This window comes from Aspergillus alliaceus, assembly GCF_009176365.1.
Source record: "Aspergillus alliaceus strain CBS 536.65 unplaced genomic scaffold BDW43scaffold_40, whole genome shotgun sequence".
In the NCBI taxonomy this organism is placed as follows: domain Eukaryota; kingdom Fungi; phylum Ascomycota; class Eurotiomycetes; order Eurotiales; family Aspergillaceae; genus Aspergillus; species Aspergillus alliaceus.
Window position 1 is genome coordinate 188,844 of NW_022474723.1, and position 25,061 is coordinate 213,904.

Genomic DNA, 25,061 nt, shown 5'->3' on the forward strand with positions numbered 1-25,061 from the left:
ATGGTATAGCACAGATTAATTTGAATAACGCTTTGGCTAGCCCTTTCAATTGTCCGAATTATAACCAACAACTACTTGAATCTGTAGAAGTGGTGATTCAGGTCCGGCACGTGGTCTGTGCGATTCGGCGATTATTGTCTTAACTCCTTCCCGTCCAAGATCGAGGTTGCTCCATCAACAACCTTCCCGCTATCAATGTCAACACTTCGGACATGAGATGGCTCCCATTTTCGCAAAGCGACTAACTTGCTTCTATTGCGGAAGACGGGCTGCTCAGACTGAGAAAGGGCCTATCCGCAAATGGCGATGCAACGCTTGTGAAGCAATAAATTATTTGGATGAAGTAGGCCTTTCTCTTTTCTTTTCGTGTATCTAAATGTTCGCTTACCATCTCGAAAACTATCACAGAAAGGACAAATCACGGACCCCCCTGCTGCAGATACTAACCCTAACGTATATGGCCCCGACGCACCGGGCACCCCTTTCGAGTCGGCCGATTTTACAGGAACCCGCTTGTTTTGCGCGCAATGTATCCGAAATCAGCATTTATTCACGAGTGCTCTGGCCGCGTATTTCCCGCCAGCCGACGACCCGAACTATGGTGCATACGAACAAGAATACCCAAAGTTCCGGAAGAACCTGGAGGAGCGGTATCCGCAGGTATGCGCCAAGTGTGAGCCCAGAGTGAAAGAGCGCATCCGCCAGGCTGGTTACGAGGCCAAATCAGACCACCTGAGACGTATGATGGACCGAAGCAAAGCGGGAAGGGCAGCAAGACATGCGCGTAGATGGAACTGGAGAAGCTTGTTGCTCTTTGCTGGCGCTATAAGTTACTGGGCTAGTGTTGCTGGTCAACTTTCCTGGAATCTATTGGGCGCTTTGGCTGCCGATGAATCACTACTGTACCCGGATGATCCCCTAGTGCCACCATCATTCATATCATGTGTCAATTCAACATTGCGGACGCGTCGAGTGCCAAGTTGTTGCTCAGTTGACTTGGCACCTTATGCCGGCCTGGCTCTTGTAGCTGGTATCCTTTCTGCCTGGTATAACCCGAAATTGCGACTCAAGCTCGAAGGGAGAGCTGGTCGCTTTGTCGGACTAGGAGAATACTACCAAGTTCAACTTATTGTTATGGTGGTGCGATGTGTCTTCTGGGCCTTACTTAGAGACCCTTCGTCAAGTGGTCTACAATCACATATTCCGCCGACTTTGCATGCGTTCATGTTGATTTTCACCGCTTCGGTATGTCCTGCCCAATCTGCTATCTATGAATATCTAGGACATCACACTTACAAAGTTAGTCTGTGCTATTTTCTCGGCGCATTGCACAGTACGACACTCGTCCCTTAGTAGTAAATTGGACCGAGAATACCCCGGCTCGTAGACGCGAAGAGTCCCCGGTGCAGCCTACTGGAAGCAAACAACTTTTCACAAGTCCGAACGAAAGATTTCAACAAAGCACATCGCGCTTTCCTCTCGAGAAGCTAGCGACCCCCCGGCCTGCTCCTGAGGAGCCAGCTTTTCCCACCCCTCCACCGGAAGGGGATGATGATATGGACTGGACCCCTTCTGTACAGCATAATATAACACCGACTGTTAGCGTGCATCAGAGAGAGCGAACTTCTGTTCTTGACGGACCTTTGCCCTTCTATGGATCTTTACCGGCCGCTCCTAAACCTCCGTCATGGAACCTGCGTAATCAGATTGCTCAGCGCCAGAAGCCCATCGAACAGGTTGTTGAACGCAACCCATTTCGCCGTACTCCAACTCAGTCATCCAGCTCATGGATGCGGAACAATGGCCACTCAGATACTGCATTTGCGCCTCCGAAGTTCTTCCCCATGAGTGATCATGTTGCCTCAACTGGGCTAGAGAGTTTGTTCGATAAGACTTTCACCATCAAGTCACCGGAGGATGAGGGCCACGGCTCATGGCAGTCGCAGCAGCAGGCGAACAGCGCACGCCCCCAGAATGCTCTTGATTTGCATATTTACTTTGTTTTCCAGTATCTCCGACTGGGATTACTCCTGTCCTCTATCGCTGCTTGGCTCATCTCACAGTATGGCCATATCTCTCTACCCGGCGATTACATTGAAGTAGCCTCCTTGGGTAGTGCTAGTCTTATAGCCGGATTTGCGCTACTGGAAGCCTTGAAACAACCGCTCGCTCAGTGGAACGGCATGGAGATACTTGTTTATTTTGCGGAGCTCGTGGCGGCAGTCCACCTTGGAGGAAATCTCCCGCAGCTTTCCTACGAGAGACACTACTTTGACAGATATGGGAAGCTCCTTCTGATATTCATGACTGTTCAGGAAGCCTTAAACTTACTTTCCCTCTATCGCTTTTCTTCGGCCATCAGCACTGGTCAAGAACTGCAAGCGAACCAACCCCAGTCACCAAGTGCCGACCTTCCTAGCAACTCTTCCAGGCTTGAGAATAACAACCGTCAAGAGCTTCAGTCATTTGTCTCGCAGTCATCTGTACCCCCACTTTCTTTCTCCTCGACCGTTGCTGGGTCTAGCTTTTCGGCCGAAACGCCTGGGACTCGGCGCCATCATCCCTTTCCATCGTATGACGGTGGCCACAGCGACTATAGTTTCAGCTTAAAAAGCCTGAAGGGCGAAGAATCTGACGTGTCAGATCCACTAGACTGTGACTCTGACACCGAAACTACAGTGACAACAGCTACTACAGCCACGAATAATACAATCCGAAATATTCGCTATGGACGAAACAGCAGCGACGCCTTTTTCTCACCAAAACGGTCTGAACTTGGACCGGGTATTGGTGGTCTCAGTCTTGATGATGAACCTTCTCGGCGGATGACCCGGAGTCAGACTCAGAAGCTTCGGAGGTTCCCGGGACGGGGACTTAGATAGACTACTACTATGGCTTGTTATACTTCTATACTCCTCCCGTTCTTTCACTTGCTCCTTTTCTCTCGTGATTTGCACCATTGGAGTCTGGCTGTTGGATATTGAGGTGGTTACTGGGTTGTTGCATTTGTCTTAGCGAGTTAGGTTCTAGCGTTTAGCTCTACATTCTCAATAGGTTGTTGTTCTACTTGTATTCTCACTCGAGAACGATGCACATCATTGTCACTACCGTGTTAGAAAGCTGTTTATCATGTACATAGCGGGAATATACGACTTACGACTTAACAACATAGCGAGACTGATACTGGACAGAACATTGCTGAGCTTCATGTCATTTGATAGATAGATCTCCAATTACCAAGTGACCTGACCACATGCGCAACATCACCAAGGAATCATAAAGCATGCAAGGGAAAGGACTTGAAAAGAGTAAGAACATTACGCCCTTTCCATCCTAGTTTCTGCAGCAGCTTCACTCTTCTTGTCTCCCTCCACATGGGTTGTACCTCTCTCTTCATCCTGAGTCTTCTGATGAGTAGCATTTGCGACACCGAAAAGCTCGTCCATTTTCTCCAGCGAAAGACCTGTCACAAATATATTAGTCTCCTCAAAGAGCGGGAACAATATATAAAAATCGCAGAATATATTGCATACCTTTCGTTTCAGGGATGAAGAACCAGACAAAGACGCTCATTGACAAACAGAAACAGGAGAAAATGATATATGTTCTATCCTCATTTTATTAGCCGTTGTTCTGGTCCAAAACTATACTGATGCGTGGGAGGTAAGGAAAGGCAAGAAGATGTGATAACGAAAGGAAGTAAATTCACCCATAGCCATTAGCGCCGACCGTCGCCAGCATATTAGGAACAGCTCGAGCGACGACAAAGTTGAACAACCACTGAGTCGCAGCTGCGAAGGCAACGTTCAGACCCCTCAACCGGGCAGTCGGGATCTCAGAAACATAGATCCAGCAGACAGGGCCCCAGCCAAACTGGAAGCAGGCAGCGAAGAGAAAGATACAGACGAGCGCGACGTAGCCAGCCGGGATGACGGGTTCGCCTTCTACCGGAGGGGCAATGCGGATGTACAACCCAATATAGAGCATTGTAAGGCCTTGCGCAACAGATGTCCAAAGGAGTGAACGTCGACGGCCCAGAGAATCAGCAACAAACACAAGGAAGATTGCACAGCCGACCATCTTCACGATCCCGTAAACGCCTGTTGCAAATAAACCGGTTGAGCTACCAGTGATGCCAAGGTTTTTGAAGATCTGGGGTGCGTAATAGTTTATCGCGTTCGTTCCTGTCATTTGCTGGCACACCATAAGAAAAATACTGATCATGGCTCGCTTGCGGTTCCCTGGGATCATCCACATCTCCTTCATCAGGTCCCAGAAGCCAGAGCCGGCGATGAGCCGGCGCTCCTGTTCGAGTTGGTTGACGATGTCTTGGAATTCGTTCTCGAGGTAGGGATGCGTTGGAGGTAGATTTCGCACGCGGGAGAGTGTTGCTCGGGCGTCTTCCCAGCGATCTTGTTTTGCCAGCCAGCGGGGGGATTCATTGCACAGGAGCATGCCGGCAAGTAGGAGAAGGGCGGGGAGGGCTTGCATGGCGAGCGGGACCATGTACTGTGCTGTGCCACTAATATGGAGGAGTGAGCCGTAATTGATCCAGAAAGCGAGCATAATTCCTGTAGTGATGAATAGTTGGTAAAGGCCTGTTAGACCACCACGGATGGCTCTTGGGGCGTTCTCTGAGACATAGAGAGGGTTGATCATCGAAGCGAAGCCAACACCAAATCCGTTAATTAGACTAAGTTGGATCCTGTTAGTCCTGAGAATTCAGAGGGGCATAGTATCAAATGAAATGCTTACCGTCCGACGTACATCGCTTCCAGGTGTCCGCTTGCTGCGAGTTGCATGATACAGCCAATTATGGCAATTATCGAGGCGGCTATTAACCCGGTCTTCCGTCCCCATTTTTCTGCCACTGGGGAGGCTATGAGAGCGCCAAAGAAGCACCCTGCCTGTAATGTCGATACAATGTTAGCGGAGAGATTGGCCTCTCCTACCTTGCTCAACCCTTCTAGGCCATATTTCCTTAAATCGTGAGTCAGTGCCGGACATGTCATTTTTTTTAACGACCTACGCTTTGAAAGGATGCATGGTAAGGACCCCTCCTATGATGCCTGTCTCCATCCCAAAAAGCATGCCGCCGAAGCAAGCCTATAGATGTTTAGAATCTGTCATGACAGAAGGTAGGGGAAGGACTGACCGAGCAGGCTAGCATATACACTCTCCATCCATATATCTCTTTGGGATCCTCTTGCATCGCCTCATTGTGGACGAGGCTCCTGAGTATGACTGACATCTTGCCTCCGTTGACCAAGTCAATCTAGGGGGACTTTTTTGTCAATATGCTTATTCGGTCACCGAAATCGACAACGCCGTTTCCAAACTTGAAACAGCGATACGCACGATCCTGGCTCCTATAAAACACTGGAATAAGATCCTTTCGAAGAAAAACACAGCCGGACTAAGGCAAGATAAAATATAGAAGAAAGACTAAAAAGCACGTATATCACTACTTTTGCTCTAAACACATATCGTTGATACGCAATGCAGAGTGGTGACATCTACCGCGGAGAAACAAGACGGCCAAGACGAGGGAAAGATTCCACGAATCCCAAGAGAGCGTGGGAAAGCTCATTGGTAGAGCAATCCTCCATTCCCTAAGCCAGTTAGAAGGGTCAGTGCAAGGAGGGGAAGGACACATGTCTCATAGGGAATTTAGGCAAGCTCCGAATTCAATAACCGTCGGCGTTTGCTCATCGAGGCAAAGGCACTACTACGGAACATGGGGATGCAACATGACATAGTTGTATACGAACGACAAGGTTAGTTAGAACCACGAATAGCAGCCATTGTGAGAGAAGGATTGATTCTAAATAACCAAGCTGGAGGAAGGTTTGCGGGGAAAGCGACCCTCTGTGGGGAGTGGATACTACATTAAATGATGATCATTCAGCCAGAAACTGGTAACAATTCGCCGACCGGTGGTCAGCAGTTGAATCCTGAAAGTGTGGACTAGAGCCTCTTCGGGTATAGGTAAGAGTCCTGATGATCGAATGATGTATATCTTCTTTTTTACAGCTGATTGCAAAACTAATGCAAATGTTTATACTCATCTTCTTTCTCCCAAACCCTAATCACGGGACACGCTAACTTATTTCGTAAAATATTCCTGGAACCTCGGTACAGGTTGCTGTATTGACCAGGTAGTTAGTGAACTGGGGTTTAAATGACTCAGCATGTTTACATGGCCAGTACAAATACATATAAACACCCAGAGATCCTTCCACAGGGTAACATCAATCAATCATTCTCTACTTCAGATTTCTCGCCTGCTGAGATCAACTGTATTTATCTACTGAGCAAGGTAACCAATTACCAAAATATAAATGACACTTCATTCTGACAAAGTCAGGTACAGAGGCTATTACGATATATAAATTTATACTACAGAAACGCTAAGAAAAAGACTCCTGTTCTCTATGAGTAGCAGCACGAAATGACCTCTTTAAATGGCTTTATTAACCTGAGCCATTATATTGGTAGTGGGCCTCTAGGCACAGTCTCCACGCTAAATCAAATCAAAAGGGGAATAGAACCCTCCCTCTACTGATACATAAGTGGACATACATGACACTTCACGCGGAAGTCCTGGAAATGCTATCATCTGCCGAGCAAGCTTTTAGCACCTATGAGCCTGCCGAGTATATGCTCCTGCAGCTGAATAATCCCGTGGAAATCATTCGCACCCAGCGCGTTTGCCGTAACTAGAGAGATGTTGTCCAAACGTCCCCGGCGCTCTAGGAGGCCTGCTGGTATCAATCCTCCAATACTAGAGATGCTCAAACATGGTCAATCTCCGGTGAATAAACATGGAAGCTGAACACTGCTTTCAACCGAATAGGCGTCTCATTATCCAAGATACAGGAGAAGATAGAGAGTTAATAGACGGGCTTCAAGAAAAGGGGGATTTCAGCTTGGAGGAAGGCATCTATGACAAACCTGGATCATGGACGACCATGCTAGCCACGCAGCCTCTCTGCCAGAGAATGTTGGTCGGATGCTATGGCGACTATTCCGGTGACGTGACAATGTAAAAAGCCTCTGGCCTTTACAGCAAACTCTTAAGCTGATATATTGCTTAGGTTCTATCAAATTGTATCCATGACAGGCCGTCTCTTTATGGGCGACATTATGGCTGTTCTAGCAGAATACCAGAATCGACAACCATGCGGCGTAGATTGCTGGGCTGGAGTATTCCACTATACAGGCCGGTTAGTCCGATGGGAAGGGAGTCATTGGGATGCCTATCACTGAGTAGCTCTTGACAAAATGCTGGATAATGTTTTAATTAAAGTTACAGTCGAGCTGCTTTGGGGAGTAGGGAAGTGTCCTGTATTTTCCCTTCGGCGCCTCTGTGGCAGCGAATACTTTCTGCATAGAAATGATTCTGCATAAGATGATAACAGATCAAGGTTAAAAATATCAGAGTGACTATGGTTCGATTGACCCTGTGTGCAAGACAAAGTATAAGGCAAATCTATTGGATATCTGTCGGCTTGTAGCAATGTCTTTCCGCCTTCTATCTGACGTGAAATAATTAATAACATGACGTATTTACTTCACCGTCCTATTATTCAAGTTATTGAAGCTGGGTACAGTTATATATACATTCTTGCCTTCACCTTATGTATATCCTACACCCCGAGGTAATCGATGACTGCCATCTTATAGTATTGTATCTAAATACGATCTGCCTTTGATATCGACCCTCCTTTGAATATACAGGGTCTGGCCAGAATGTATAATGCGGCCGTTAAAGGTCCTTGATAACATGATGACCTATTGGCCGACCGCTTTTCATGGAACCTTCAAAAGTTCAAGGTCTGGATTACATATCGTTGTTACACGCATTCCTTATGGTAATATTTCATCTCGCTGTTTTGGCAATTTCACGTCATTTACACGGATTATAGCTGTTCCGTGGCCTTTCTGAACACAGTTTAGCCTTGGGGCTTTGGAAAGAAGACAAGAGTATAACGTTTGCACCAGGTTTGCAATCAGGTGTATCACCAATATTTAGATAACCTGCCTGTATAGGGATCGGTTAATATTTTATACTACCTCCATAATGTCATTACTAAGGTTGCGTATATAGTGGTAGGCTAATTGCGTTTTGAAGTCTTTGTATGTTGCTTAGTGTATAAGCTCGCCATGGGCCTTGGGGTCCCGAGAACTAGAGAAGGTATCCTGACAAGCGCAGAAGTTATCAGCTTAAAGGGCCCTCAAGGAAACAGTAGAAAGAGAGAGGAGGGTATGAACTTCTTGGACTTGGTCATGAGACTATAGACGAGATGATCAATAACCGATAATGCCTTAGCCTCTTAGCCAAAATATAAATGAGCTCTCGCTCCTTGGCTATCTTGGCTGACAGTTAATCCTCGAATTAGAAACAAATCAAAGATTTACCGCAAATCTACTCGTGCAACTATGTGTTCTCCATTCCATTATTTATTTATCATTCATTTTAATTTTTTTTTTTTTTTTTTTTTGGGAGATACTCTAGGTTGTAGTAATTGGTATCAAACTCCCCTAAGCCATGAGGATAATCTTGCATGGGGTAAAGTAATAAACAGATTCGCCAGAATGGTATCTTTAGGATTAAATAGCTATGAAAGCTTGATTTTCTCGGGAAATGGGATCCAAAATATGAGATGAAAAAGGGAAAAAAAATACAAAACCTATTCAGGACCTCGGCAGGAAGACTTGTCAGGTGGTGTCAAAGAGAAGCTGGGACTTTCTGCTAGCTAAGACTTAGGGCAAGACGAGGTAGTATATATACTGTAATAGAAAGCTCCTAGTGGTATGATTTAAATTGATAGAGCAATCCCGAATGGACGGTTTCCCCCTGCTGTCGGCCGAGTTGGTTAGGGTTTTGGATTGATCTAATTAGAGTCCCCACGGGCTCTGCTTTACCACAACGGTGATCGACCAGAGCCCCAACGGAATTCAGTTCCATTTATTTTTGCTTAGATAAGTCTGGTTAGAGATGTTCCCATATGTCGGGAATTCATCATTTGTCATATACTGCGCAACGGACCCGAGTCAGGCCATTCTCATGCGCTGCGCTGAACGGGGTTTGGGCATAGAAGGGATACCGTGAAACATTGGTCAAAGCCCATAGTTCTACTATGTTAGGTAAGTTGGCCTTGCATGGGTGAAATTTGGCTGACTGATCTATGATCAACTGTGCTGGAACATTTCCTTGCATCTGTTCTAGTGCACGATCAGACCCCGAACGTGCATCATCATGCGGCCCCTTCCCCTCTGTAGAATGTATAATGTATTACACCCCGAGCTGCTAGATTAACATGGTAGACAAAAGCAAAACCCGGCAGCCGGGCATACCGAATTGCATGAGTGGATAATAAAGGACATGGATTGAATATCGACAAGCAATTGTAGGTATATAAGGAAGCCTTGGGACAACCAAGTTCTGCTTCGATCATCCTCTAGACTATCAACAGCTACAAATCTCACTCTATCTCACATCACTGTTTTTGCTTCACGCAACTAGTAACATCTCCCACACAAAATGGCACCAGTTCTGAAGAAGTACAAGGCCGCAGCGGTCAATGCCGAGCCAGGTTGGTTCGACCTGGAGGAATCCGTCAAGCGGACCATTCACTGGATCGACGAAGCTGGCAAAGCCGGTTGCAAGTTCATTGCTTTCCCTGAGCTTTGTACGTACTGCCTATTCCCAACCATGTTCGTTATTTCACCATAACTCTGACCACCGCAACAGGGATCCCCGGATACCCATACTGGGCCTGGAAGGTGACCTACCAAGAAAGTCTGCCACTTCTCAAGAAGTATCGCGAAAATAGTCTGGCCTCGGACTCGGAGGAGATGCGTCGGATCCGTGAGGCAGCCCGCGCCAACAAGATCTTTGTCTCTTTGGGCTACTCGGAGCTGGATCTGGCCAGTCTTTACACCACTCAGGTCCTTATCTCCCCCACCGGTGATGTCCTCAACCACCGTCGGAAGATCCGTGCTACCCATGTCGAGCGCCTGGTCTTTGGGGATGGCACTGGTGATACCACTGAGTCTGTGGTTCAAACTGAGATCGGCCGTGTGGGTCATTTGAACTGCTGGGAAAACATGAACCCTTTCATGAAGGCATATGCAGCCTCTCTTGGTGAACAGATTCATGTTGCTGCTTGGCCACTTTATCCTGGAAAGGAGACACTGAAGTATCCCGACCCTTTCACCAATGTGGCTGAGGCCAATGCCGACGTAAGTCACATTTTGCCCGATCTAGTCATGGTCTCCCGGTCTTTCTCGCTTGCTCGCTCTGAGATCTAATGAAAGGCTGCACAGCTCGTCACTCCTGCATATGCTATCGAGACCGGCACCTTTACTTTGGCACCCTGGCAAAGCATCACCGCCGAGGGCATCAAGTTGAACACGCCCCCCGGAAAGGAGCTGGAGGATCCTCATATTTATAACGGCCACGGCCGTATCTTTGGCCCCGATGGTCAGAACCTTGTTCCCCACCCCGACAAGGACTTCCAGGGCCTTCTTATCGTTGATGTGAGTTCTTCAAGTTATACCTTCGGCTCCAGAGCCAACAAAGCTAATCGGGAAAAATAGGTCGACCTGGATGAGTGTCATCTTACCAAGTCCCTAGCTGACTTCGTAAGTGCCCCATTAGAATTCTAATACTACAACTTCTGTGCTGACACTCTTTACTTTTTAGGGAGGACATTACATGCGCCCTGACCTCATTCGCCTCCTTGTTGATAACAACCGCAAAGACCTCGTTGTTCATGAGGATCGCGTGAATGGAGGTGTTGCGTATACACGTACCATCGATCGGGTAGGACTGTCGACTCCCTTGGATGCTGCCACCTCCAATGCTGAGCAAGAAGAATAAAGTCGGACTTTGGCAGGTGTGATTAGGAACAAACATGTTATCTCTCCGCTCACGTAAAAGGTGTATGTATCCATAAGAAATGCAATTCTTTTTTAAAATTCACCTGATTTAGATCAATTTGAGTGCATAACTTTTTTTTTCCTCTAGTTTTGAAGTGGGAATTTATTTTTTTATTTTTTTTTATTCTTCGTTCTTAAGTCCGATGCAGTATTAGTATGTCGGGATACTGCGTCTACTACTTAGAATTCTGGCCAATTAGGGTTACGGAGTCTATCCGTTTCTTATTATCCTTAAATTTCCGGCTAAATCGCTTTCGGTCATTTTAATCCACCAATAGACCACGTTGGCCTCCTTGTATTCCTTTCCGACATCATACAAACAGTCACGTCGATGGAGAAAAAGCTCGGGATGATCCCCGACCTGCCCCGGTTTTTTCTTTTTTGCTTCAGTAGACTAGACAGCAATATATACCGCTTGCTGACAGTTAGAATGCTAAACCTAAGAGACCAGGCGAGACTCACGCGGCGTATACTAATACGATCGAGGTTCATTAGCGGCACTACACAGAATGTCAGTACAAGCGAACGGAAAGACCTCCATCCAGGCCTTTAGCCAATCTCCCTTTCGCAACCGGGGTGACCTTCAAGATGCATGTCGGGCACTCCTTGACCCCCTCATCCCTCGCTTCACACCGGGATGCAGTCGGGTGAAAATAGGATCATCGACGACTCGTTTCGATGAAGGTGCTGCCCAGCTTGAGGGCTTCGCGCGTCCCCTATGGGCCCTAGCTGCTTTATTAGGAGGCGGATGTCAATACCCAGAGGCGGCGCGTTGGCGCGAGGGTTTCATCAACGGGACCGACCCTCATAGTCCGGAGTACTGGGGAGATATAGACAATCTCGATCAGCGCATGGTCGAAATGTGTCCCATTGGGTTTGCATTGGCGGTCGCACCGCATGTATTCTGGGATCCGTTGACGTTCCAACAAAAGCACAATATTGCGAATTGGTTGGCTAGCATTAATGAGCGCGAGATGCCAAATACGAACTGGTATGACCCTACAAGATGCAGATCATATAGTTAATAGGCATAAAAGCTCATAAATGAACGTATCTAGGCTGTGGTTCCGGGCCTTCGCCAACTTGGGTCTAAGGAGAAACGGCGCACCTTATTCCCTCCCCCGTATCGAAGCTGATATGGACCACTTGGACACCTTTCATGTTGGTGGAGGATGGAGCAACGACGGCCCGAAGAGTCACCATCAGATGGATTACTACTCGGGCTCATTTGCCATTCAATTCCTGCAGTTACTTTATTCGAGATTGGCGGCCGATTTCGACCCGAAACGGGCAGAACGGTATCGGGAAAGAGCTAGACAATTTGCGCTGGATTTTGTGTATTACTTTGATGTAGATGGTTTGTTAGATGCACTGAACTGAATAGTGATCATTACTGACAGGTTATTCTCCTCTGACAGGAGCCGCCATCCCCTTCGGAAGATCCATGACATATCGGTTTGCCATGGCTGGGTTCTGGGGAGCGCTTGCTTTGGCCGACGTGGCGCTCCCTCCTCCACTAACCTGGGGTGTTGTTAAGGGCCTCCTTTTGAGACATTTTCGCTGGTGGGCAACCCAAGAGGACATGTTCAGCAATGACGGAACACTCAACCTCGGATATGCCTACGCAAACATGTACCTAACGGAGAACTACAACTCCCCCGGCTCACCCTACTGGTGCTGCCTTTCCTTTGTTCCCTTGGTACTATCCGAACTACATCCATTCTGGACAGCCGAGGAGGAACCATACCCAAGCGCCTCCCTTTCGCCCGTGGCAGCCCTCGAGTATCCCAAGCACATTGTAATCCACCGCGGCGGGCATTCATTTCTGCTCTCCTCCGGACAAGCCTGCCACTATCCCTTAAAAGCAACACAGGCCAAATACGGCAAATTTGCCTACAGCGCATCGTTCGGGTACTCAGTACCCACAGGCTCCTACCAACTAGAGCAGCACGCCCCAGACAGCATGCTCGCACTGTCAGATGACGGAGGCGATATCTGGCAAACGCGAAGGCTGGCACTAAACCCCCGCATCGAATGGCACGATGACGTCCCCGTCCTAGCTTCCACCTGGAAACCCTGGTCAGACGTCGAGGTGGACACATTCCTGCTCCCCCCGGCCGAAGAAACCGAGAACTGGCATATCCGGGCACACCGCGTGCGTACGGGTCGGGCCATCATGACGTCTGAAGGCGCTTTCGCCATTTATGGTTGTCGGAGTGACAACGGCCGGATTCTGGGACCTTTAACGGACCGCTCATCTGAGGGGACCTTACAGGGATCTCGAAAGGCACTAGCGGTTTCCTCTGTAGGGGCTGTGGGCATTGTAGAGTTGCTGTCCGGTGTTAGTAGAGCTGGTAGGGTGGTTCTTGCAGATCCTAATTCGAATATCATGTATGGCCGCACCTTGCTTCCTTCTCTGGGAGCTGATCTGGCTGCTGGATCTGAGCATTGGTTCGTGACTGCTGTCTTCGCTTTACCGGCACATGTGAACGGGGATGAATGGCAGAAGAAGTGGGAACAAGCACCGGTTATACCGGAGTGGTTGAAGCGGGTTATGGAGAGCGAGAGTCAGTGAAATCAATAGTATTAGAGTAAACATGTAGTGATAGATATGTAGTCGATATTTCTGCTCTCTCAAAGCTTGGCTGCTGTAACTGTCTTTTGTTGCTTTGTCCGCGTTAAACGCTTACGAAAGTAATTGTCGAGATCCTCAGGAAAACACTGTCCATAGTAGTCACAGTTATAATGTACAAAGATTTGTATAATACATTAATATAGCAATCATAAAAAGCATCATGAGCTAGTGTCCAAGCCAAGCTTACCCCCAATAAACTTAGCAAGCTCTTGTAAAGTATTTCCCTCTACCCCACCCCCAAGTTGACCCAGCAAGATCTCACGCCACTGAGAGAGGGAGAGCTCGTGAAGCTTACGACCATTCAAAGCCTCGTGCATGCGCGCGGCTTGCTCGGAAGCTACAGATGTATCTTCGGAGGTCGAGATATGGCTTTCGATGACAGCGCCATGTTTCAGGCGGAGGAATACACGTGTCTGGACTGATTAGATATATGATATTGAATTTGTCCCATTGAGATTCATCTTACAGAATGGGGCAAAGTGGACGGTAAAAGCGGCCTTTCTCGACGATCGCCTTCAACTGGGTAAGTGGAGAAGGTGAACTGTGGAGTTTGGGTGTATTTCCACTCTAGGGACTATTTGAATTGGTTTTTGGTTAGCGCGATTGAGTTTTGGAAAAGTAGTAAACCTCCCTTGCTTGGTACTCGTACCGTCAACTCATCAATGCCTTTCTTAACCTCAGGTTCCCCATAACCTTGGGCTTCCCCGACGCCACCCGCAACCCAGGTATCACCAGCATATAACTCCGGCTCAAGGACATGAGCGCGCTTCGCCCGACGGACCGCATCGGCGTCAACCTGGTACATCAGGGCAAATTCCTCGACAATACTAGCAATGACCCGATCAATAGAAAAGGGCATCATAGCGTCCACAAATACAGACGACACATTCGCCACCGGTGACCGAACGCTCTCAACACCCTTAGCTTTAATGTATTCCCGAGCCGGCGACCGCAGGAACGAGCCCAACCGGTGGACATTGGGAGAATCAAGCAGACAGGTCCCGTGGTGAAGGGCGCGGTGTCTGGTTAACTTGAAGGCCGAACCGGAGATCTTCCGAGGCTGCGACTGTCCGGTGGATATGACGATATCGTGGCGATCGTTGACGCTTGTGGTCGTTGCTCCAACGCGGCGCAGTGCCCGCACTACCATCTCTGCGTGTTTGTTTCGGGTGAATGTTGTCCGCGGGGATATCACGCTGTAGTTTAGGTTACCTTCATCGTGATAGACGGCACCTCCGCCTGATCTGCGGCGCACGAAGAGTGCGCCGTCGGCGTAATTTCCTTGAGTGTTTGGTTCGCGGTCATTCTGAAGGGCGAGAAGGTTGGTCTCAAGCCATGGATTTTGGTTGCGGCCAATCACGACGCAGGACTGGTTGGTGTATAAGAAGAGGATGTTTGAGTCTGGCGGGGCATTTTCTAGTAGGAAATGCTCAATTGATAGGTTTACGTACGGGTCTGTTGAGAGGGACTGATATATCTGATGCTTCGAGGATTCACGGCTAGCGAGCTGGGCGAATTGGTAGGAGGGGAAAGAGGAATTATATCGTACGAGGCCTGGACGAATTGTTTTACCGGGCCATGCTGGAGATTGAAGGGAGCATAGTAGTAGGCATGAGCCTTGCCGGAGAGGGTGCATTGAGTCGGTCACTTGTCGGCATGCTTAAGGATATCCAGGACGTTAGGTCACGGGAAGGTACACTGTACGCAGTGTCACTCACCGCCCAATGAGATGCCTTTTCAGATTCCGGAGATCATGACTCAGAGGAAATGGGCCCTCCGATCTCCGGGCGCTAATCCTTATCGGGTAAGAGAAAAGATGCCCAGATTTCTCACCTTATTTTCATCAGTCGAGTGGGTTTAGACGATCCTTGATTTTACTGAAGATTCTCGTGGAGCGAAATAAGATAGACTTTCATTCATCTCCCTCATTTTCTTCTTTTTTTTCTCGAGTATTTACGTGGATCTCGTCCGGTGCTGTGAAAGAAACACCCCTCCTCTCGAGCTCCGACTACCCCGCCAACCCTTTCTTGATCTAAACGAGACAATCAAGCATCATGTCGACCTGGGGTGAACACTTCAGGGTCACTACGTGAGTAAACGGCCATATATTGCGGTTCTGGACGAGTCAGGCTCACATGTTGCCCCTTATTCAGCTATGGTGAATCTCACTGCCGGTCCGTCGGCTGCATAGTCGATGGCTGCCCCCCAGGGATGGAGCTTACCGAAGACGATATCCAACCTCAAATGACCCGGCGACGCCCTGGCCAGAGCGCTTTGACGACTCCTAGAAATGAGAAGGACCGCGTGGAAATCCAGTCAGGAACGGAATTCGGTGTCACTCTCGGTACCCCGATTGGCATGATGGTCCGCAACGAGGATCAGAGACCCAAGGACTACGGTGGCAGCACAATGGACTTGTACCCTCGCCCCAGCCATGCCGATTTCACCTACCTTGAGAAATATGGCGTCAAGGCCAGCAGTGGTGGCGGCCGTAGCAGTGCCCGTGAAACAATTGGTGAGTCACCGCATATTCAAAGCGAGGCTGTAAGCCTAGCGAAGGAGGGAAGAACGTATTACTGATAAGCCCAGGCCGTGTCGCCGCTGGAGCTATCGCCGAGAAGTACCTGCGTCTCTCCCACGGCGTTGAGATCGTCTCCTTCGTCTCATCCGTCGGCAACGAGCACCTCTTCCCTCCCACCGCCGAGCACCCCACAGCTGCCACCAACCCCGAATTCCTGAACCTCATCGAGAAGATTGACCGTGAAACTGTCGACTCCTTCGTACCCACTCGCTGCCCCAACGAAGAGGCCGCAGCCCGTATGACCAAGGTCATCGAGAAATTCCGCGACAACCAGGATAGCATCGGCGGCACGGTCACCTGCGTGATCCGCAACGTGCCCGTAGGACTAGGTGAGCCTTGCTTCGACAAGCTCGAAGCTAAGCTAGCGCACGCCATGCTCAGCATTCCCGCAACGAAGGGGTTCGAAATCGGCTCGGGCTTCGGTGGCTGCGAAGTTCCCGGCTCCATCCATAACGATCCCTTCGTAGTCTCGGACATTGAGACCCGCACCGGCACTGAAACCGCCACCAAGCATGGTCTGACCCCCAAGACCAACAACTCCGGCGGTATCCAGGGCGGTATCTCCAACGGTGCATCAATCTACTTCCGCGTCGCATTCAAGCCCCCAGCAACCATTGGTCAGGCTCAAACGACCGCCTCCTACGGTCTCGAAGAGGGCGTCCTCGAAGCCAAGGGCCGTCACGACCCCTGTGTCGTGCCCCGTGCCGTCCCCATCGTTGAAACCATGTCCGCCCTTGTCATCATGGATGCCCTCATGGCCCAGTATGCTCGTGAGAGCGCGAAGAGCTTGCTCCCCCCTCTGGCTAAGACCATCCCAACTCAACCTACCCTTAAGGCAGCGGCCGCAGGCTCTGCATGATTTGGGTTGAGTTCTTGTATCCTCTTTCTTCTCAGCTTGAATTGCTTCTGTTTAAAACGAGGTAAAGTAAAATGCGTGGTATGGTTATGTTCATGAAGTGAAGTTTCTGTTCCTCCCTTGTTTCTTTTACGGTTCATAAAGAAAGGCCGATTTAGTTTTATAGCCTCATAGACTTGAATTCTCTCTTTATTTTTTATTTATTTATTTATTTTTTTTTTTTTTTTTGGATAATTTTATCATAATATGAATTGTAATCAGACTAGTGTAGTTGAAATTGGGTGTGGGGTGTAGGTAGGCAAAGCACAAAGAGAAATATCTGTCCTACACTGCTCTAAGTTTCCTTAAAAAATAAGAATCCATTCTTTATTCACTTTACCCATCGAATGACGAAGTTAGGTACACCTGCATCTACAACCAAAACCAAACAAATCTGTGCCAATCTTGACCCTTACTAACCATGTCATCATCTCGTTCATGCTCATAACACATAATCTGCATGCGTAACAGTCTTGACGACAGAATAGAATATAGAAAGAATTAAACAGATGACGAAAACCGTCCAACCTTATTCAACAGGGATATCACGATACCTTATACAGTGAACGAATGTAATATAGACAATAGAATCTTGTAGACATACTGCGCATGCCCATGGATGAAGACAAGAAGATTCACAAGAAGCCAAAGAATGGGGAAAAGAAAAGAAAAAGGGAGGTCGAACGTAGAGCCTTTTAGGATACGTAGGCCGGCACTCCGGACGCTGGGCGTTAACATGAAGTCAATATAGACAGCTTTAAAATGAACGGCATCAAGTTCATGCCCGACTGTTACTTCGACTGATGGATTTCTCACTGATATCATCCATATCATTGGGTGTAGCATTGACGACTCGCAGCTTCTCCTTTGGCACGGTGAAGGTGACCTGGACACGTCGGTTTTCTACAGCACCCTCGACATCCCAGTCGTCCTCGTCAAGATCTAGTAGCCCGTCCAATCCGAAGTCATCGCGCATAGTCCTGCCTGTCAGCTCGTGGGGAACCCGGTTGCCTGCTCCCCAATCTTTGGCGCCTTGTTTCCGTCTGAATAGCTCGGCAGAGGCACTGACCGATCGGCGTGGAAGCCTCGTCTCGGACTCGTAATCGAACAAAGGCCTTGCTGGTCCAAGCATGATACGTCTTCTGTCAATCCCCGAAGCTGCAGAAGCCGTGCTATCGTCTTCAGCAGACTGAGGCCGCTTTCGGGTCACAGAAAGCACCCGTCGGACGTTGCCGATCCACTCAGAGGCTCTTGGTTTTGAGATGGAAAGAGGCCTGGGTATAAGGTCGATTGGAGAAGAGGGTTCAGGGTCGTTGCGGAGTAGGTGTTCGCCTTCAGCTTGCCGCTGTGAAATTGTTGTGTGGGCAGTGGAATATGAATCTGATGAGTAACGTTTTTCCTGTGAAATCGCGGCGCTATTAGGTCGGCTCCAAGTGTCCCGGCTCTGGTTGGATGCAGAACTAGGCTTTTCTGGAGATTCACGCCCACTACTTGACTGGCTCGGATGACTACTGATGAGGCCACGAGGTTGATGACCCGAGGTTACCGACCTTGATGAGTCGGAGAGGTTTGAAGACGTTCTGTCGTCGCGCTCAGAGGAATGTCCGTCATTGTCTCGGCCAATGCTCGCTGCAAATGCAGCGGCTCCCTCAGGGAAAAGCTCCGCCCCAATAGTGCTCCGAGGTGTGAGGAAGGTTGACTCTCTAAAAGTGTCAGCCCGTTCCTGTATTTGTCCACCTGATCCATGTGCCTCGTCTTCTTCGCGTTCATCAATCGGATGTATATCCCCCGTTCCATCGCTTCGTCTATAATCATTATTTTGCGCCGGAGGTCTGTACATCCTGGCGTTCAAGGGTGGTCGGCTGCTTTTCGTGGGGCTCGGGATATCCGTTAGGAGGCCAGTTCTCTCTGCCATGATCTCGGGGTTATCCCGCCAGTTAGTTGGTCGTCCGAAGCCCCGGTTATTACTCCACGGATAATCACTATTCGCACCCGCTTCTCTCATGGAGGGCCTGCGAATGCTACTAGCCATATGGGACTCGTCTCCGCCCCAGAAATGAGATCGTTCTGCACTCAAGGCCAGCTTGCGGAGCTCCTGGTCTCGAGCTCGACGTACTCGCCGTCGTCGGAAGAAAAGCCAAAGGAATACTGCTGCCCCGCCGACAATGGGAATACCCAAACCAAGCCCAGCACCGAGCCCAGCTTTACGTGATGCTGAAGATTTTGGCTCACCCTCTGGCTGAGAAGAGGTGGTGCCTGGTCTCTGTCCGTAGGAGCCTTTGTAGGGGTTTGTGTAGGAAGAGACCCATTTACCCGAAGTAACATTGTACATGAGGACTTCTGAATTAAGTTGAAGGCTGGCTGTAGATCGTTTAGTTGACTGAGACATGCGGTAGCCGCCTGTGACCATCATCACTCCGCCGGGCAGCATAGCCGCGCCATGCCCATAAATCCCAGTTCCGTCCGCCAATCCAATGTCTGTACTGGGCGGGATTTTCCAGGCCCAGTCAGAGGAACCTGTGCCTAGTTCAAGAATAGCCAATTGCGGCTTGGCAGGAACACCGGTGCTCCCGACCCAGCCGCCAAAGACAATCACCTGGCTTCCATCTGGGGATAGGACAGCTGTATGGCCGGATCTTGGTTCTATACCTGGAGATTGGCGGATAGCAAGCTCCGTTCGACTCGTGCTCTGAATAGAACCGATTGTAACAAAGCTCCAGCTGCTCTGTGGCAGTGAAAAGACAGCAACCTGGGACATATTGATGAATGCGTTCTGAGTTTGGCCTCCAATCATTAGAAAATCTTGTTGTTGTAGCAATGTACCCCCGGACGTGGACCTATGCGTCGCCTGTAACGGAGTAATCGTAAACCCGGCCTCAGGAATTGGGGGTGCGCGGTCACCGGTCGTCGAGATTCGGTATGAGGTTTGACTACTCGATTTTGGGGGCTCCAGGACTACCATGGACTGAGAGTAGTTGGCGGCGGCTATCCATGTTGCCTCCGAGGAACTTGAGAGTGGGCACATTCCACCAAAGGTGTAGAAGGAGCTGTTAGTTGTATTGGTGGAGGCGTATGCGAAGCCCGCGGCGAGATAATTTGGCCCATGGGTGTTGACTTGCGGCTGGTCGGTCCCGTTAACCTCGATTCTCTGCCATGTCCCATTCCCAATGGAACTTGCTGCATCTGGAGTAAATTGCCATAGCGCACCATACGCCGAAGCATTGTAACAATCCCCCGCAAAGACCTTCAAGGTACCATGTTGATCGATGACTGGGACCAGGGCAGATTCCTGATAATCAAACTGAAACGGCACATGGTCCATTAAAGTGGTATATTGGGGTTTAGCGTCGTCAATATCCTTTGAGATGTTTAATGAGAGGAACTCGGTTGTATTGTTGCTGTTGGGCCGTAACAGGTAAGCAATGGACCCATTGTGCTGCGTTGCGTACAAAAGGTGGGATTGGGTGTACGGAATTGCAGCAACAACCGGACCGACGAGGAGCAGGACAAGGGAAAGCGTCAGTGCCAAGTTGGCACCGACGTTCCTACGCCTTCTTTTTGTTCGAGATAGCCGATCATCCATGGAAAATTATAGGAGATATCAGACGGGGTATGAAACGCTGCGGTAATCCGAGACAAACCACGATGCATCTAGAAAGACCGTTGATCGGCACTTTCTCGGTTAATTAAGTCGGAGCAGGTGCGTCTGGAGGTTTGCCCGGCCGACATGGAGAGGAACGTGTTGTTGATAACAGAACGGTACACTTTTTGCCTCCCTACCGGGGTAGAGTAGTTAGTTGGTATATGTGGGGGGCACAAATGAGGCGGATGAAGTTGTACAGTTAGAAGTGTCAAGATAAAATAATGTAAACAGGCAACCCCCCGATCGGCGCTGAATCTAGACCTTCACCCAAACTTGACAAGCAATTATATTAACCGCGACGTCATGCTCAATCACCCCTCTATGGCTACCTGTGCAACGTCGCTGAAGCTGGCGGTGGTGATTCGCTGAGGGGTACTAGAGCGCACGTAAACACGGGTCGTTGCACTGGCAACTGCGCTGTGGCCCAATCGCTCCATGGATCAAGGAACGTCCAATTCATATACAAACCGGCACTTGTGTCCATTCACCATGCTGAACCCCGACTTGACAAGAAAGCCAAAGAGAAATTGGTTGCGTAAGTCTTTGGGCACAAGATGTTTGAGGCAAGTTAGGGTTTGAAACTCTTTCCCACCATCAGTTAGTTTATCGATAAAACCTGCAGCACCCGGTGGAGTATTAGTGAGACATGCACACACGGGCTAATGGATTAGTAGCATCTCTATCTGAGATAGAAGTAGATCTAAAGCTTTGCTAGCGAAGATAGCGGTCAGCTCATTCAGAAGCCGTGGGCAATAGCAAGACATACTACTCTTGTGAAGGCTCCATACGTTGACGATCATTTTCATGCTTTCCCGATAGTGACGAAGTGGGGGCTTCTTCAGAGATCCTGCCCAACGACTAAATAAAGTTGAAATGATAATAAAAGAAAACCCGGCAGAATTTTCAGGTATGTTGCTTGCATAGGCATTAGGAAATATCTACTATATGTCCCTTTTATGCACACTCCTTCACTGATGTCCTCAAATTGCCATCAATGTCCTAGGCTCAGCATCCGTAATAATTTCCTAGTTTACTCCGCATCCGTACCCAAAAATCCTCATAGCCACTGTAATGAGGCGTTTCCAAGATCTGCGGCACTTACCGGGACATATGTTTTGTTTTTAATGGTTCGAACCCCTTGACACAGAAGATGCTAGGAGATATCATCGTCATGATCCTCGAGTACGACGGCGGACGAATCCAACCGTGGCTGCGGTTCCATCAGTCTGGGATCGAAGGTTAGTGGCGCTGAGATGGAACAATCACTAGCGTGTTCCTTTTCATGGTACAGTTGGGATGGTATGCGCATCCACAGACCAGTCGGCTTCCTTGCACTTTAGAAATCGAGTATTCATCACCTGATCGAAGGAGAAAAGTTCAAGGGATTTTAGTAAAAGGGGAGGGGGGGGGGCGCTGCTATAAAATCCCGCAGAAAGTCACGGGTAAGTGCGATTAACATGTATGTATGATTTACGGGATCTGTACAGAAGACAGTACACCTCACATATGACAGGGAACTTATCAAGCCAACTGGTGAGATTCTTCTGATAGTTTGTTGGCAAACACACCTCAGGTATTGGTCGTCTATATATACACTAATCACCATACACCAAGCTTGAACTTGAGCCATAGAAGTCAATTATTTGCACACATCATAGAGCCCTTTCTTCTTTCTAACCATACATAGATATTACACTTACTACCACTTGAATCTACTGCGTATAGTAATACGCCACAGCCGCCCAATGCTGTAAAACCTCGTGGGCCTATGCGGGGTCCATAACCAGGATCAATATCGTTAGATGGCACCTCAAGAGGGATTCCATTTGTCAATATTTCAGTCCTGGCTTGGCAAACAGAGTGTTATGAAAGGTCATTGATGTTCAGAGCAAGCGAACATAACAGGTCAGTGCGCTTTTCCTGTCGCTGTCCGAATTGGGCTATGGGCGGTTGCCCCCCAAGAGTAAGACATGACATACATGATCTCTATACACGCCTCCTGAATTGATTCATGAGCAATATGGAAACTAGGCATCGAATTCGCTCGGAATAACGGTACAATACTATAAACGTAATGTAGGTGGGTTACACATGATCCCGGGTGAATCCCTAAGCTTTACCTATCACTATAAGTTGTGGACACCTATAATAGCCTACTTTAATTGTCTCACAGTATGTTGCGATATTAACTATCTCTCGAGTAATGCGATGGAAAGAAATACGAAGAGCAACCGGGACATGACGCTCCGGCTGAAAGCAGAAGGACATACGATTCCTCTATTCACGATGGCCGGTTGGGCTACTGAGTATTGAGATACGTTGAAGTTGAGATGGTTACCCCGGCTCCGTCACCAGGTAGATACTGAATAACCGGCGGCCAGCCTATCGGCTATGTGAACCATTGATAAATTCAGGGTATATCAGGGCTTATTGAAGGCCGGCCTCGGGAATGAGCAGTGGCCGCCGAGACAGTAGCGTATCAGACCTCAACACAATTAGTAGAGGACTGTGCATTTCACATTAAAAATCTTCCTGAGGATACATAGACTAAATTAAACCCACAATAGCACGACTGCCCACGATTGTAGATGATTGCACCTATCAAATCTCAGAGAGATCACGGCTAAGTGACAGATACCTACTGGGGCACAAACTCGTATCCAGTATTAACCGTGATTGGGTGCCTTTGGAAGAATAGTAACCTGAACCGGTTCGATAGAATGCAGGGGTAAACTCGAGATGACTCGCTGAGGCGTGGAGCATCATACTTAATATAATTAACATTGATGAAAACAATAGCCTCTGTTGTACGACGTCTGGGCAGCGATGTAGATGGACATGTGCAGATGAGTCCGCGTTTCGACCTATGAGAGGCCCACCACGGTGCACTAAGCAGGAGGGGACTTCCTGCGTATTGAGATTTCACGAGTCTTTTTCCTTTTGCATTCTGCGTGTGCGTATAAAAGCTTGATCTGAGGCCTCGGCGCCAATCAAGTCTCTGGTTACCCCCCATGGTTGGTATGCAAGTGGCTCGATTCGGTAGTGATACTGTAACGCAGATTGCAATAACGTAGCTGTCCTTGGTCTCTGATACAACAGTCAATGCAACTTACTCCGTAAGGGGAATCTCACAGTTCTTGTCATTAATAAGTGATTCGTAGGGTCGCCCAGTTGCCCTGTGCGCGTCCACTTAACCGCTTCTCCAATCATCGCTTTGCCAGGGGTGCTTGAGGACGGAGTGTCCCGTTGCCGGTGCTGGGGGCGTTTCTGAGGCAGTTTAATTAGGGGCATCAAAGACTTAAGAATTTCCATAGTTAGGTACCTACCTAGGCTAAGTAGGAAAAGGTGGAGAGAGTGTGGAAAAATATCGTGGCGCGCCGAGATTTCGGACAAATGGGATGTTTTCCTTCACTTGCTTTGACCGACTCCTCTTGGGGGAATTGAATATCATTATTAATAGGACTTACTATAGAGTATCAACACACTAGGACAATTCCATTGTTTGTTTGCGAAGAGTCATAGATGCAATAGACTCTAATGACGTATAGATAGGGATTATGGAAGGCATTTAAGAGGTAACTCTGGATCCGCCCATGATATGACTGGATGCTGGGGAAAATTGACGTGCATAGGTTGTCTGTGAGATTGGGACTGGGCGAGCCAATGCGGTCCTTTCATGTCAGGAAAGTCTCTCGTTCTCTCTCTTCCTCCCCGCCGGCTGGCTTTCCCTTCTAGTCAGACTAGTCATTGTTTCACGGAGGGGGAGGGAATGGGATCAATAGACTACGCTAGGGAGATATATATAGGTACAGTACTACTGGTACCTGCTCTTCTGCGCGTTACTTGACTTCCCCACCCGGATTTCGTGGATGAACCCTCCCCCATGTATACATCCAACACCCCTCCAAAAACCAAAGCATCAGTAGTGGGATAGCCGGGGGGAAGATCGTTCTAAGTTAGTTGCACTGCGTGGGACGGATCAAACTACGCAGGAAAGCAGATTTAATCATCAGCCATTGTAAGGTTTCGATAAATCCCCAATTGTCCGGAGAAGGAGGAAAGTCAATGAACTTTAGTTGATGTTACCATAATAGACTGTTGGTAAAAGGCACTGCATTAGAGGCCCCGCGCCGCTGGTCCTCCCAGTATGGAAATAGTCTTGGGACCTTGAAGGGTGGAACAGCCACAGCACCGGACCCAAGGGTTTGATTGATGGAATATGTAGTACGTAGTAAGTAAAAGTTGTAGTATCTTGAACCATTTTTTAACCCTTTAATAAAAACAATCATTATTCTTCGCCCCTTCTCTCTGAAATCCAGTCATGCTCGTGTGGTTGTTAGCTCATTAAGGTACTGTTAGA

General features: G+C 48.6%; 9 protein-coding genes across 9 annotated transcripts; 5 read left to right on the plus strand and 4 right to left on the minus strand.

The window, feature by feature from the left end:
• Nucleotides 1-217: 217 nt before the first annotated feature.
• BDW43DRAFT_302235 (uncharacterized protein) lies at nucleotides 218-2,882 on the plus strand (the record flags this gene model as incomplete). Its single annotated transcript, XM_032045203.1, has 3 exons — nucleotides 218-343; nucleotides 409-1,245; nucleotides 1,305-2,882. The coding sequence occupies 3 exons, from the start codon at nucleotides 218-220 to the stop codon at nucleotides 2,880-2,882; spliced, it is 2,541 nt and encodes an 846-aa protein (XP_031897547.1).
• A 217-nt stretch (nucleotides 2,883-3,099) lies between these two features.
• On the minus strand, nucleotides 3,100-5,357 carry BDW43DRAFT_157760 (sugar porter family MFS transporter). The gene is made up of 6 exons (XM_032038555.1): nucleotides 5,156-5,357; nucleotides 5,030-5,106; nucleotides 4,756-4,980; nucleotides 3,710-4,693; nucleotides 3,534-3,607; nucleotides 3,100-3,463 (listed from the first exon to the last, which is right to left on the minus strand). Exons 1-6 carry the CDS (start codon nucleotides 5,249-5,251, stop codon nucleotides 3,318-3,320), a joined length of 1,602 nt encoding a protein of 533 aa, XP_031897548.1. The 5' UTR covers nucleotides 5,252-5,357; the 3' UTR covers nucleotides 3,100-3,317.
• Nucleotides 5,358-6,591: 1,234 nt separating this feature from the next.
• On the plus strand, nucleotides 6,592-7,358 carry BDW43DRAFT_157909 (uncharacterized protein). The gene is made up of 2 exons (XM_032038558.1): nucleotides 6,592-7,045; nucleotides 7,098-7,358. The coding sequence occupies exons 1-2, from the start codon at nucleotides 6,825-6,827 to the stop codon at nucleotides 7,267-7,269; spliced, it is 393 nt and encodes a 130-aa protein (XP_031897549.1). The 5' UTR covers nucleotides 6,592-6,824; the 3' UTR covers nucleotides 7,270-7,358.
• Nucleotides 7,359-9,329: 1,971 nt separating this feature from the next.
• On the plus strand, nucleotides 9,330-11,172 carry BDW43DRAFT_157861 (carbon-nitrogen hydrolase family protein). Its single transcript, XM_032038557.1, has 6 exons — nucleotides 9,330-9,417; nucleotides 9,530-9,695; nucleotides 9,758-10,248; nucleotides 10,333-10,545; nucleotides 10,606-10,650; nucleotides 10,712-11,172. Exons 2-6 carry the CDS (start codon nucleotides 9,548-9,550, stop codon nucleotides 10,886-10,888), a joined length of 1,074 nt encoding a protein of 357 aa, XP_031897550.1. The 5' UTR covers nucleotides 9,330-9,417; nucleotides 9,530-9,547; the 3' UTR covers nucleotides 10,889-11,172.
• Nucleotides 11,173-13,634, plus strand: BDW43DRAFT_157836 (glycoside hydrolase family 154 protein). The gene is made up of 3 exons (XM_032038556.1): nucleotides 11,173-11,938; nucleotides 12,006-12,304; nucleotides 12,366-13,634. The coding sequence occupies exons 1-3, from the start codon at nucleotides 11,457-11,459 to the stop codon at nucleotides 13,520-13,522; spliced, it is 1,938 nt and encodes a 645-aa protein (XP_031897551.1). The 5' UTR covers nucleotides 11,173-11,456; the 3' UTR covers nucleotides 13,523-13,634.
• Nucleotides 13,635-13,660: 26 nt separating this feature from the next.
• On the minus strand, nucleotides 13,661-15,252 carry BDW43DRAFT_284628 (putative lipoate--protein ligase). The gene is made up of 3 exons (XM_032042859.1): nucleotides 14,232-15,252; nucleotides 14,049-14,156; nucleotides 13,661-13,995 (listed from the first exon to the last, which is right to left on the minus strand). The coding sequence occupies exons 1-3, from the start codon at nucleotides 15,216-15,218 to the stop codon at nucleotides 13,741-13,743; spliced, it is 1,350 nt and encodes a 449-aa protein (XP_031897552.1). The 5' UTR covers nucleotides 15,219-15,252; the 3' UTR covers nucleotides 13,661-13,740.
• A 197-nt stretch (nucleotides 15,253-15,449) lies between these two features.
• Nucleotides 15,450-17,201, plus strand: BDW43DRAFT_158005 (bifunctional chorismate synthase/riboflavin reductase [NAD(P)H] ARO2). Its single transcript, XM_032038560.1, has 3 exons — nucleotides 15,450-15,671; nucleotides 15,736-16,097; nucleotides 16,172-17,201. The coding sequence occupies exons 1-3, from the start codon at nucleotides 15,637-15,639 to the stop codon at nucleotides 17,020-17,022; spliced, it is 1,248 nt and encodes a 415-aa protein (XP_031897553.1). The 5' UTR covers nucleotides 15,450-15,636; the 3' UTR covers nucleotides 17,023-17,201.
• A 455-nt stretch (nucleotides 17,202-17,656) lies between these two features.
• Nucleotides 17,657-21,000, minus strand: BDW43DRAFT_158046 (uncharacterized protein). The gene has a single exon (XM_032038561.1). The coding sequence runs from the start codon at nucleotides 20,639-20,641 to the stop codon at nucleotides 17,837-17,839; it is 2,805 nt and encodes a 934-aa protein (XP_031897554.1). The 5' UTR covers nucleotides 20,642-21,000; the 3' UTR covers nucleotides 17,657-17,836.
• A 2,130-nt stretch (nucleotides 21,001-23,130) lies between these two features.
• On the minus strand, nucleotides 23,131-24,173 carry BDW43DRAFT_158069 (uncharacterized protein). The gene is made up of 3 exons (XM_032038562.1): nucleotides 24,028-24,173; nucleotides 23,815-23,968; nucleotides 23,131-23,749 (listed from the first exon to the last, which is right to left on the minus strand). The coding sequence occupies exons 2-3, from the start codon at nucleotides 23,909-23,911 to the stop codon at nucleotides 23,340-23,342; spliced, it is 507 nt and encodes a 168-aa protein (XP_031897555.1). The 5' UTR covers nucleotides 23,912-23,968; nucleotides 24,028-24,173; the 3' UTR covers nucleotides 23,131-23,339.
• Between the last annotated feature and the right edge of the window lie 888 nt (nucleotides 24,174-25,061).